Source organism: Hemicordylus capensis, chromosome 6, assembly GCF_027244095.1.
Source record: "Hemicordylus capensis ecotype Gifberg chromosome 6, rHemCap1.1.pri, whole genome shotgun sequence".
In the NCBI taxonomy this organism is placed as follows: Eukaryota; Metazoa; Chordata; class Lepidosauria; order Squamata; family Cordylidae; genus Hemicordylus; species Hemicordylus capensis.
The window spans coordinates 80589024-80602205 of record NC_069662.1 but is presented as its reverse complement, the minus strand read 5'-3'; the positions used below and the strand labels follow the sequence as shown (position 1 = coordinate 80602205).

Sequence of the window (13182 nt, the reverse complement as noted above, 5' to 3'; positions counted from 1 at the left end):
TGGGCCTCGATCAGTCTGCCCTACTTACGCAAAGTTTGGAGACAGCTAGGAAGCTCATCAAACAGAGAATTGAGGATATTGAGAGACAAACAGATATAGCAAGGGTATCTGACTTTCAGAGCCAGGAATCTGTCAGATATAGTTTGGCCCCAGCATCCTACCTCACTGTCTTGGAGGTGCCCCCACTTAGAAGAGTTTTTACCCTGGCAAGATGCAATGCCCTGCCATAATGTGGCTAGCTGCAGGTGGGCACGCAGGTACTGGTATCACCTGTATATCAGCTGTTAATCTAATGACAACATTTTCCAGAGCTCCTGAATTGTTTAACCCCCCTCAGATTTAGGAGTCGAGAAGGCAACTGGAGTTTTGATTTGTGTGTAATAGCCTCATAAGTAGGAAATACTGCTGCCTCCTTCATCTCCAATTATTTTAGTAGTATTTTCAGTACCTTGATCTATGCTGAGGAGGACTTTTTAAAATTTATTTGGTGTTATTGTTTGCAATAGAAGTTTGATTGTCTTCTCTTTTACATTTGTTTTAATCTCATGCTGGTCACTGACTGAAATAAAGAGATTGATGCTACTCTCTGTGTTCAATTCAATCTAGAGGGCCAATTATCTAATTCAGTTCCAACCTCAAAAGGCGTGAGGCAGGGTTGCATACTGGCACCTTTTTAAATTTAACATCTATATCAATGCTTTAATCAAACGGCTGCAGAGCTTGGACATCCATGCCCCAAAACTAGCTGACAAAAGGCTACCAATACTTCTGTATGCTGACGATGCTGTGACCCTTTTGCAGACCAGGACTGGTCTCGAGAGCTTTGCAGGCCCTGGCTCTCCATTGCCAGGAGGAGTATCTGATTATCAACTACTCCAAAACTAAAATTGTTTGCTTTAACAACAGAGTTAAGAACTTCACTTGGCCTGTTAAGGGTCATCGAATTGAGCAAGTGAAACATTTTAAATATCTTGGAGTGGCTTTTCAGCACAATGGCAGGAAATCTGCACATGTCAGACCGGTTGCTGAAATGGCACAAAGAAGTGCAACAGCTATATTGCGATTCCACTGCACTCAGGGCGGTGGTTATATTCCTGCTGCTATCAAATTGTACCTAGCCAAATCCATGTCACAACTTTTATATGGCACCCAGTTAGGTGCCTATACCAATTTTGTTACTCTAGAAAGGATTAAATCAGGTTTCCTGAGAGCTCTCTTTTCTATACCCAGATGCACTGCTAATGTGTTGATCCGCCAGGTGGCTGGTTTACTAAAGGTAGAAATTAGGGCTTGGGAGGTTTCATCATCTATGCCATGGAGGCTTAGCTTTGTCCCTGCAGTTCTGGTGAAATCAAAACCATTGCTCATGTTTTACTGAATTGTAACTTTTATCAGGATATTAGGCACCGTTTGATTTTACCCCTATTGATTAGATTCCCTGGACACCCTGATGATTTTTTAGTTAAATTTTTACTTGCGGATAACGATTCCTGACTGGTTCAAAAGGGAGCTTGGACTGTTTATAAGATGGCTGCGATGACGATTTGGTACTGCTCCAATCACTACTGTGATATCTGTTTTCTGTCATAGAACTGTAATTGTAATTGTAATTTTTTGGTTTTATATTTGGTCACTATAAATAAAATTTAGTTCTCAGGTTGTGATACACGTATCCAGGCATTTTATTTATTTATTTTTATTTTTTGCAGAACTGGGGCTTGTAGCATGAGAACGTCACTAGGCTTTACATGGGCCTAAGCAGGGGGAAGAAAAAAAATTGGTTATCAGATCTGTCAACTATATAGTACTAAGTTAAAAAAGAAAACCTCAAGTCACCCAGCCTGATGGTACTATAAATAACACTGTAATGATTATTTAATTTTCATTTGTGTTCCATATTTAACTTTGCTGGGGCTGATTTTTCTCAGTAAAAATTGGGTAGCTTTTAAAAATGATGGCAGGTGGAGAAATCCCGCTCCCACAGTGTATTTACATTTTTCAGCTTTTGATCTGGGCATCTGAGGCTAGCAGGCTACTAAATTCTGTAGACTATAATTTCCATCTGTGGTTATGAAACTACTTTTCAATTATGTAAAGGCTGCTGAAGGAGTTCCAGCTCAGATTTTTGAAAATATTTCTTTAAAAAACCCAAATCTATTAGCCCCGAGGTGTATAAATCCATCAAAGTGCAACATATAATATCTATATATAGAAAAATAATGGAGCTGGAGCAGTAGCAGTTCACTGTTTCTTTATTATTGCTTCATTAATGCAGTGTTTTTCACTTTTAAGTTCACTTACTGAATGCTCTTTTCAGGGCTGTTTGAATTCTGTGCAAAAAAAGGAAAAAGGTCTATATGAGCACAAATTTGATAAGGAGAACTGAGCCAGTTGGGACAATCTACATATATGTGCATATTTACTTTGTATCCATAGATTTTCAGGCAATTTGGGTTTTTACAAAATGAAATAGAATAAAAAAAGGAAATGGAGAGAAGGGAACAGCAAAGGATTTAATCTTAGATGAACAACAGATTCAGATGAACAGAGAATACAGTAGTTCCCATTGGAGAGAGGATTGGGGGTTGCATTAAAGCCCCATCCCAACTAATGGAAGCTCTGCTCAGACATCCTCAAATTTTTGCCCCATCAGACATTACCCAGACATATGCAAGCTTCTTTCAACTACTATGAGGGCTCAAAATTTGTATTGAGAATGAAGGAATCTGGAATTTGGGTGATCATTACTGTCTACACCTGTAGCAGAACTATAGAATACATGCAATACTGGTTCCTTTCTGTTTGCTGACCATGATTGATGCAAATATGATTTAATCATTCTTAGTAACACCTCTGTAATAATATCCCACACACCTGTTATCTGTTAGTGAGTGTGTGTCACTGCAAGGAATGTACACAGATTGATTTTTTTTTAAAATTTGTTTTGTACCCAAATCAAATCACCCCTGATTGGTTTTGTGTCCTAATCTGTCCCCACAAATCACCCCAGATTCTATTTGGATTTGATTCAACTTGATTTGGATCAATTTGGACCACTGATAAAGGTTCTATGGTTACCAAATTTGGTTGATGGGTAGGTCCCCATGGGTGACATCCACCACCCAAATTTCAAAACAGTGGGCTACTTGGTTGATGTTTAATGATTTTTTTTTAGTTTTTACAGATTTTTTTTATATTTCTGCCATAAGAAATAATGGGGATTTGAAGTTGCTCTATCCTAACCCTAATATGGATCCTCAGCTTTATTTTTTTTAAAAGCCAAGCTCTAGCCCTTGTAGAAGTGGAGTTATGAAGCAAAATGTGTGGTCACTATTTTTAAAGTGTTTGGATTCTTTGGCGTATAATAACTTTTCGTCATAATGAATCCCTATGAGGATTCATTGTACACTTTTATTTCTTCTTTTCATTTTGACTATCATTGGACAGTGCCAACTGTCAACTGCCATGTGTCACCTACACACACACACACACACACACACACACACACACACACACACCCCACACTGAGGTATTCAGTTTATTTTTTAGGAATTGTTGAATGTTTAGATTCTTAGGTGTCTTTATTACACACCTTCATTTCTTCTGTTCATTTTGACTCCACTGCTTTGCTGGTGGGGGTGGGGAATTAGTGGCACCCCATGTGCCAACTACCCCACAGCCCGCAAGCCACTGGGTACTCAGTTTAAATTTTAGGAATTGTTTTACGTGTTTAGACTCTTTGGTGTGTAATGAATCCTCATAGAGATTCATTATGAGGAAAGGTTATTAGACACCAAAGAGTCTAAACACATAAAACAATTCCTAGAACATAAACTGAGTAGTACCCCACTGCCTTGCGGGTGGGAGGGGGTGTAGTTGGCATATGGCAGTTGACAGTTGGCACTGTCCAAAGGTAGTCAAAATGAATAGAAGAAATGAAGGTGTGTAATGAATCCTCATAGGGATTCATTGAGGAAAAGTTATTATACAGCAAAGAATTCCTAACATTTGAAAAATAGCGATCACACATTTTGCTCCTTAACTCCACTTTAACAAGGGCTGGAGCTTAGCTTTTTAAAAAAATGAAAGCTGGGAATCTGGGACAATTAATAGGAGGAACCTGAATCTCGAATCAATTTGAATCGAATCTGGCACAATTTGATTTGGACCTGAATCTAGCCAATGGACCACAGGGGTTATTTGTTCTGTCTCCAAATCACACAAATCAGCTAGATCTGGGTACAAATCAATTTCGATTTGCACATCCCTAATCACTGCCTCCAACTCCAGAATAACATTGCTGGCATGGATAGAAAGCTGAGAGTGAGAAAAAGGTATTAGACTTGTACCTTGAAAGAGATCCCCTCAGTTGCCCACTGGGAACTGCACTGGGGGAAATAACTGGTTTCCCCTGCTTTAGAGAGCCACAGTGACTCAGCAGACATTGCACCAATCTCTGCCCTCCTCTCAGACCTATTTGCATGCTAGCAACCAATGTACATAAGGAAAGGGACAAAAACTGGCAGGTTTATTAAACCTGGAAGCAAATGGTGAATAATGAAATGTGGGCATGTAACAATGAAACTGATGTCTGGAAACATAACTGCAGAACAGTGCAGGGCATGGGAAGCAGGGACAGAGATAGGGATCAAAAGGAATGGGTGGGGGGAGGGAAAGCAGAGACCAAGTCAGGGCCAGCACTCTTAATGGTGATGTGTACCATTGATAGCAATGGAGGAAGCAGAGGCTCTCAGCAGCTTCTTGCCTCCATCTTTGTTTCCTCATGATAATCTGCCATGATGCTGCTTTAGATGTATTGTTGTGAAACCAAGATGGTAGCTTGGTGGCCTCAAGAAGCATTTAATAGGGTTTTTCCCCGAAGCCATACAGCACCAAAAGGAATTCATTCATCATTCAGTGTATATACCACCCTTCCAAAATGGGTCAGGGCAGTTTACAACAGAATAAAACCAATTAAAACCAGTTAACAATTAAAATCAAAACTATAAAAACAGAATAAAACCAATTAAACATTCAAACAGTTAAAAACCCTGGGAAAGCAGGAATGCCAGGAAAAGGTGGGCAGGTAGCAGTATGGAAGCAGAGCTCTCAAAAGCCTCTGGCTACCATCTCGGTTTCCCAACACTACCCCCAATGCAGCATCATGCAGGGGCATTGGGAGGAGGCTAAGCATCTAGAGAGCACCAGGAGCTCAAATGAAAATGTTTTTTAAAAGGTCACATGGCACTAGAACAGCATTCAAAAAGGAAGAGTTCAGGCCAGGCAGCAGCTGTGGGCCCTGCTTTGGTGCTGGGATCCCGGCATGCCTGCGGGTGCCACGTGCTGATTCTGGGCCTGGACAAAGTAGAACTAGAGTGGGAATGATGCCAACTGGGTAGGGAAGGTGGGGCATACACTTGGCCACCGATTCAGATACAGCTCACTTTTCTGGCCACATTTCCAAACACAGTTCCATTGGGAGCATGGACCGTGCTCCTAGATCAGGGCTGCTCAACTTTGGCCCTCCTGCAGATGTTGGCCTACAACTCCCATAATCCCTGGCTATTGGCCACTATGGCTGGGGATTGTGGGAGTTGTAGTCCAAAAACAGCTGGGGGGCCTAAGTTGAGCAGGCCTGTCCTAGATGAACAGTGCTGCCTGGCATAGCATGCAGCTCCAGAGGCCGAGTTGATGTGTCCAGACTTCTGGGAATCCCACAATGCACCGTACGACATGTGCTATGCATTGGGGGATTTCCCCCAGGAGATGGGCACTCTAGGCCCAGCGAACACATGATCTGGTAGCCTGAATTAAGCGCTTGCTCCCTTATTCTTGGGAAAAAGCTGGGCTAGGTGGCGCTAGCCCACCAGGATTGGGCCCAATCCCAGCAGTTCTCACACACAGCCTAACTCAGGCTGGGTGTCCCTAGCCTGGTTTAGGCTGCATGTGAGAACAGCCTCAATATTTGGCTAACCGCCCTGAACCATTTTTGGAAGGGTGGTATATAAATCAAATAAATAAATAAAAATAAAAAAATTTCAAGCTTAGCAAGCAGGCATTCACCCTAAGACACACTACAACCTAGTAATATAAAATGCTTAGCAGAATTTGACAGCTCTTCAGTTAAGATCATAAGTTAAGTATTACATGGCAAATCGGGAGTGTAGCAGATTGTTCTCAAATCAGCTAGCAGACTGCTCTTTGCAATTTGCACACTGAACAGAAAATGTTAATTTTGGAATGAGGTACTTTGTTGAACTTTAAAGCAGAAATGATAGCTCTAAACCTTGCTAGCAAAATTTCTGTGGCACTGATTCAAATCCCCTGCATCTGGTTTGGTTATATTGCTTGTATTCACTCATGCACTGTAACCAAACCAGCTGTACAGATTTTAATGTTGTAGGCCTGATCACCAACTCCAAACACTCTGTGGCAGTCATTCAGTAAGTATCTAGTGCAGAATAAATGGGGGCATTTTGTATTTAGGGTAGAACTTGCAACATCCTTAAGATATGATCAGAGTTTAACTGGTGAGGAATTGAGGCTGCAAAACAATTGCTTATTCTCAGCCAGTTTGGGAACTGAGGATATTTGAACCTACAACACCCAGGCTCTTTGTCAGGCTTTACCCTACTTAGCTAATTTTCTTCAACTCTATGTCTGCATCAAGAGTTGTTTCTTAGTTCTCCACCTTTAATTTGACAGCCTATTCAGGCTTCTTTTCTTCAACTATCTTGACTCTTTACAAGCCTCCCTGTCTGCAAAGCATTCTTATTTCTATCCACACCTCCTTTCCTACCAATAATATAAAGCTTCTCCTGGACTTTAATGCTCGTCTACATCCCCATTGCACTGCTCTCTCCTTTCAGTATTCCTCATCCGTGTTTTTCTCAGTTCTCTGATCTACAATTTCTTCAGGTTGCTGTTTTCTTGTTCCACTATCTACTCTGCTTTTTCTGTTCAACTACCTTGCTTTGTGGTTTCCTGCTGCTTAGCTTTCTTAAGGAGTTTCTCATCATCAGTACTATATGCTCACATTATATGGCCTGAATGAGGCTTTCATTCCAGTGGAAACCTTTTCACTTCCCTCATACAAATGGAACCATCTATATAAATAATTCTCTAAGGCATACCCATGGATAATCTTGTGTATGAAAGCTCTCGCAAGAGTTCATGAGCAGAAGGACCTGATTGGGCAGTGGGGATTCCATATGCAGATAGGGAGGAGGAGCCTGTGAGAGCAGAAGCACCATGGTGATTGGGCAGGGGGGAATTCCATGTGCAGATAGGGAGGAGGAGACCGTGATGGTTAAGGTCAGTTGGAATGCAACTGTTACTGGTCAGAAGATGTTCTTGATTGTAGAGGAGAGGAACCTCTCTCTCTCTCTCTCTCTCTCTCTCTCTCTCAGGATACTGGGCAGGGGTCTGCGAAGAGAGTGGTCGTGAGGGAGGAATGAGCGCCTTCAGGAGGAGGCTGCCATTGTGTGAATTAGATAAGGAAACAAATGAAGAAGATCTGTTAACTCAGGAAGGGAGAGAGAGAGAGAAAGAAAGAAGGGAGGAGGGGAGAGAAAGAAGGAAGGGTGAGGGATGGGCCCGAGCTTGTCAGTGGCCTGAGGCAAATGAGCAGCCATGGCGGCAGCAGCAAGGATGGGCCCAGTCAACCACTGCTGCTATTTAGGGCTACCGAGGCTATTGGTGGAGGGAGGCAGGCGGACAACGGATGGGCCCGGGCCTGTCAGTGGCCTGAAGGAAACGAGCAGCCATGGCAGTGGCGGCAGCGAGGAAGGGCCCAGTCAACCGCTGCTGCTCCTGTGGGGAGGAGCAGGAGCGGTGCTTGGGTGAGGGTGGAGAGGTCTCTGGGGATAGGGGGCTGCAGCTTAGCCAGTAGGCACCAGCAACGCTGTAGCTGCGACCAAGAGGCATGAGGGGGGTGGAGTAAAGGGGTGGAGGAGTGACCAAGAGGTGTGAGGGGGATGGAAGAAATGGGATGGAGGAAGAGGAGCAGGAGTGTGGCTCAGGTGGGGGTGGAGAGATCTCTGAGGTGAGGGGAGCAATCAAGTACTAGTGCGCAGATTCTCTGCATGGGTTAAGTTAGTTTATAAATATTCTTTGATTAAAGTTCTTTGCTGCAGCAGTTAGGATTTTATGAAGATTACATGACATCAGAACGGTCAGTCAACCCATAGGGTCCAACTGTCCCTATTTAGCAGAGACAGCCCCTGCTTTATGGAATCTGTCCCAGATTCCAGGTAAATCTATTTTTTTTGCTCTTTAGGAATGCCTTGTTCATCTTTTTCATGTGAGTTGCTAGAGTTGTCATTCTTCAGGATTCAGCTCCCTCCTCCCCAGAGTCTCTGGAAATTAAATCTCCAAGTGAGTGGGTAGATGCTTCATGTTTCTAGTGCCCCGAACTGCTTGTAAATGAGTGCACAACACAAAGGCACTATGCAACAGGGATGTGCAAAGTGTTTTGATGTCAAACGTTCCAACTCAAAATGGGCCATTTTGAGTGTTTCGAGCTCAGAACAAAACAATCCAGTTTCAATCAAAATGTTTTGATGTTTAGAGCGTCATTTTGGAGGCCTATTTCTCCCTTGCTGATTGATTTTCTAGCACTGGTGTCCGATTGCCTTGTGATCTCCTTGCTTCTTGGTTGGCTTGTTATCATACAAATCAGGTGTTGCCATGGGCAGCTGCGCCCCCATTGGCTGGGGGGAGGGAGGAGGGAACTCAAATGGAGGGAATTTCAAGTTGTATTCAAAGGGATTAGGAGGCAGAGAGAGCTCTTACATGGTTCCTCTCTTAAAGATGAGGATACATCAGGAGAGGAGAGGAGGAAGGAAGGTTTGGTTTTGTGGTTTTCTTTTCTCAGCACTTAGTATAATATACTGTGCTATTGCTGCTATAACATTTGGTTGTGCTGGATCTCAGTGTGTGTGTGTGTGTGTGTGTGTGTGAGTGAGAGAGAGAGACAGACAGACAGACAAACAGACAGACATTTCTTGGTGGCTGCTGTGATGAGCTCCATGTCTGGCTTTGATACTCTCTTGTCATTCACTCACTGCTCTGGTCTACTCTGCAATCTGCATTGCAAGGTGTACTCGGTCAAAATGTGACTGAAGATGCTCTAGTTGAGCTTATGGCTATGCTTGCTGCTGTGGCAGCTGTTGCAATGCCAGGAACGTAAGGAGTCGTAATGCGTGAGAAAGCAACTTGTGCCGGTGATGTTATTGCATAGGATCCTATGGGGTTGGGGTGGGGTGGAAAGGTTAAAAAATGTTTAAAATCTCCTGCTTTCCCATTTCTTGGATGTTTCCTTTGGAAGCAGCATCCTGCTGAAAATTTGCATGGAACTCTGAGAAGGTTTGGTTGACTTATCAGATCATCTTTGGAGTTTATCTCTTAGTGCTGCTTCCTATGTTAGTAATTTTGCTTATAGCATCCACCCACATGTCAACTTATAGATATCAGAATAAAGGAATATAGGGATTGGCATAACTGGGTCTGGCTCAAGGGCAGATATGGATCAACATGGTTATATTTATACTTCCAACATGGTTATATTTGGCATGAGGTCAACTTGTGCATGCATTTCTGTGATAAAAACAATGTCAAGAGGGCCATAGTACTGACTTGCCTTTATTTGTGCAATGGACTACCTTAGTTAATTATATCTGGTTGAAACAAGAATTTGGCACATTGGAATGAAAACAGGAGGGGGATTGCCTGCAGAGTCTTACTCCATTTTTGCCATACTAATTTTCATTTTCTTTTCTCCCCAGGTATTACAACAATTTCACTCTATGTACAGAACGCAAGGCCAACATGGCACAGTGTTTTTGGCCTAACCCCCTTGCAGAGGGCTTCATCACTGGAATTCATAGACAGTTCTTTTCAAACTGTACTTCAGAAAAAGTACATTGGGAAGATCCGCCAGATAGAATTTTGATCACACTTATTTTCGTACCAGTTCTCTTAACAGTTGCCATGATTGGACTAGTGGTTTGGTGCAGCAAGAGAAGCGACATTTTGGCATAACTGACCCTTCATCATCCTTTATTCCATTATTGTTGTTTTCTTTCTCTTTTGAGAACAACAGAAAAGAATTATTAATTTTATACGTGCAGAGTTCTCACCTGTGTCAAGCAATAAAGTGGGGGGGGGGGGATATTTCTGTAGCCACACATGCCTACTACCTACAGCCATTATTTCTCCAATAATACAAATATTATTTTGACAATGGGCACAAAGGCGGACGATCATATTCTTGTAATGGAAGCCATACTGAGAGAACTGAAAACATTTTCCGAATCTGCTAACTACAATGGTGTTAAACCCAGTTGATGAACTAAATATTTCAGCAGGACATTGTGTGAGCATGTGCACTGCAGATTCAAAGTGTGCGTCCACCACTGAACAATAATTGCTGAAGGAGTTGCTTTGGACTTAAAAGCAAACATTTGAGTGTGTATGCATGATCTTTTGTGACTTCAACAGACCTTCCTTGCCAAAGAGACATAACATGAGTATTGCTGAAGAAAATCATATCCATGTCCTTCTGTTTCTCAAAAGTCCATAAACATGTGTGCAAGAGGTTAGAAATACTATGAACAACAAGTGGCCAGTGAATCAAATTTCAACATTATGTTGGCTCTTCTCCATATAAGGAAATATCAAATATGCCCTTGAAGGATGGTATCTTGGAGCTGAAAGCCTGCCAAATTATCCTCAGGAAGGATATGTGGTTTTTGTTTGTTTGCAAAGTTAGAAAAATAATGAGAGGAAGCTGGTTGACAATGAATTTGTTAAAAGTGACAAAGGGACTGTTATGCCTCTCTTTTTTTAAACTACCATTGCTGTTGTTAATATTAGGTCCATTTTTCTTTTGTGTGCTCCAAAGTCTTTTGTGCATATCATATCATGCTTTTTTAAATAGACTAAGAATAAGAAATTACAACTGTGTTGGTGCAGGTGCCTTTCAGAGTTTGTATACTGAAAATGTTTCATGTCAGGGGCTTGGAAGTTAATAGTCCAGACAGATTGGGACATGAAAGATGGTGGGGTGGGGAACCTTCCCTCCACAAAATTTTATGTTATGGGGCAAGCCACATCTACGGTGAATATCAGATTTGCCATATATAAAGTGTCCTCCAAGCTAAGTCTCCAAGTGAAGTATTTCATTCTGAGTGCTAAGATCTTTTAGTCATAAACTTTTTTCCATACCTCACACCATTTAATAAAGCTAAAACTGCTTATGAGTTGTTTGTTGTATATACAGAAGTCTGACTGTTATGTCCATCTACAGCTCATGGGATATCATGCTGTGGGTACTGTATGTGAAATATGCATCTAAACCTATGTTAACATGAAAATGTTCTTTGTGTTCTGTATTTGTTGGTCTATTTGAAGAGGGGGTTCAATTCACGAAATGCAGCTGCTTGATCTCTATTCAGTTCAGCAGCGCTTTCATGTGGTTCCTAAAACTCAGCTCCAAAGCTTTAAGGCCAATTCACATGCTGTGAATTGTGGGCTGTGTTTTGGGTAAGAATGTTATTTATAACATTAGGATGTGTTGGAGAGATGCATTTTCTCCCCCCACCCCCATGCTTGTTTAGGCATATTTAACATGCATAGTTAGCATGTTAGGAGTTCACAGCTCTCTTTACACTGAGAGGTGCATGTCTTCTGCCATAAATGGAAATGCATAGGCTCAGCTTTGGGCTCCCCACAAATGTGGGCAGAGGAAGTGCAACTAATGTGCTTCTTTGCCTGCTTGTTTAGAATGGGGGAAGTCACTCTGAATCCATGCAGAGCTTGATATCTGGTAAAGTTGTTGTGTGATTGCTTTACATGCTTATCTTGCAACTAAACCTGCAAATTAACATGCCTCTACAAAGCTATCTGATGGATACAGAGGGTGGAATGATAATATGAGTGGAGCTGAGAGTTGGGCAACTAATGGACATTTTATGATCTCTTTTGCATAGGTTGAGCCTTCAAAGGACTCACCTGTTTATGTTTATTCTCAGCACTTCCTTTTGTTCTTATGTATTGGCCCTGAATAGAATCAAATTTCTGGTTTTGATTTGAGATATGATTCCAGCATTCTTTTTTTTTTTAAATACAGATGGAAATGCACCCCCCCCCGCCCAATAAATAAATAAATTAATAAATAAATCCACTGAATTAGCACCAATCAATTGGCAAGGCTTTGGAGGTGCAGTTTTATCATCATCTACTAGTCTGACTCACACAGTCCTTTTGACATCTTTATCTTCAGGCTGCACTTCATTAACTTCAAAGCATTTTTTGCAAGAAAGCTTCGGGAACATTAGAGCTGTAAAACAACTATGCAGTAGAATCTGCTGCTCTAACAAATGCCTTCATTTGTATGGTGACTCATACTGTTCTCAGTGGAGCTCACATGGTAGGCAGTATAAATAAATACACAGCTAATGAGTGGGAATAGAAGGGGTTTTTTTGCTAGTGATGTTAAGTTTTACAAGGCATTTAAGGACTGGAAATGCTTCTCTTGCACCTTGCATCTCTCAAGTATTGGATAAAAAGGGAGAATAGGGTCTAAAGCAAAAACAGCTATGCAATCTTTCAAGAGTTTGTAACAACTAGGTAAGAGTATAAAGGCAATGTAGCACTTCCCTCCTGGTGGTCCTCATCATTTCATCTCCTCGCTCTTACAATCTTCTCCTAGACTAGACCTGTTCATGTTGCCCCCTGCCAGCTGTTCTTGGCCTACGACTCCCATCATCCCCAGCAACAGTGGCCAAAAGCCAGAAATTATGGGAATTATAGGCCAACATCTGCAGGAGGGCCGTAAATTGAGCAGGCATGTCCTAGACCAGGGATTCTCAACATGTAGGTCCCCAGATGTAATTGGACTTCACCTCCCATAATTCCCAACCAAAGGCCACTAGGGCTGGGGATTATAGGAGCTGAAGTCCAATAAGATCTGGGACCCACACGATGAGAAACCCTGTCCTAGACCTTTGACTACTTTTCCTGTTTTGCCTCCCTTGAAACTATTGGTTTAACTGCTCTGAATGTTTTTGCACAATCCCTCTGGTTGCCATTAGTTTAGCTGTTCTGATGTTCCAGAGGAGGTTACGGCCTGCAGGAATACAGCTAAGTGCTTTGGCTCTAGCATCTAAACTTAGCATCTAA

At 42.0% G+C, this 13182-nt stretch overlaps 1 protein-coding gene across 3 annotated transcripts in view; it reads left to right on the top strand.

Annotated features, from left to right (window-relative positions):
- Nucleotides 1–11256, top strand: part of RAMP3 (receptor activity modifying protein 3) — a 100503-nt gene extending 89247 nt beyond the window's left edge. For all 3 annotated transcript variants that reach the window (XM_053259292.1, XM_053259293.1, XM_053259294.1), the window contains one exon: nucleotides 9786–11256. In XM_053259292.1, coding sequence (XP_053115267.1) covers nucleotides 9786–10041 — 256 coding nt within the window. In that variant the 3' untranslated portion in view covers nucleotides 10042–11256. The remainder of the gene's footprint in view (nucleotides 1–9785) is intronic.
- The last annotated feature ends 1926 nt before the right edge of the window (nucleotides 11257–13182 follow it).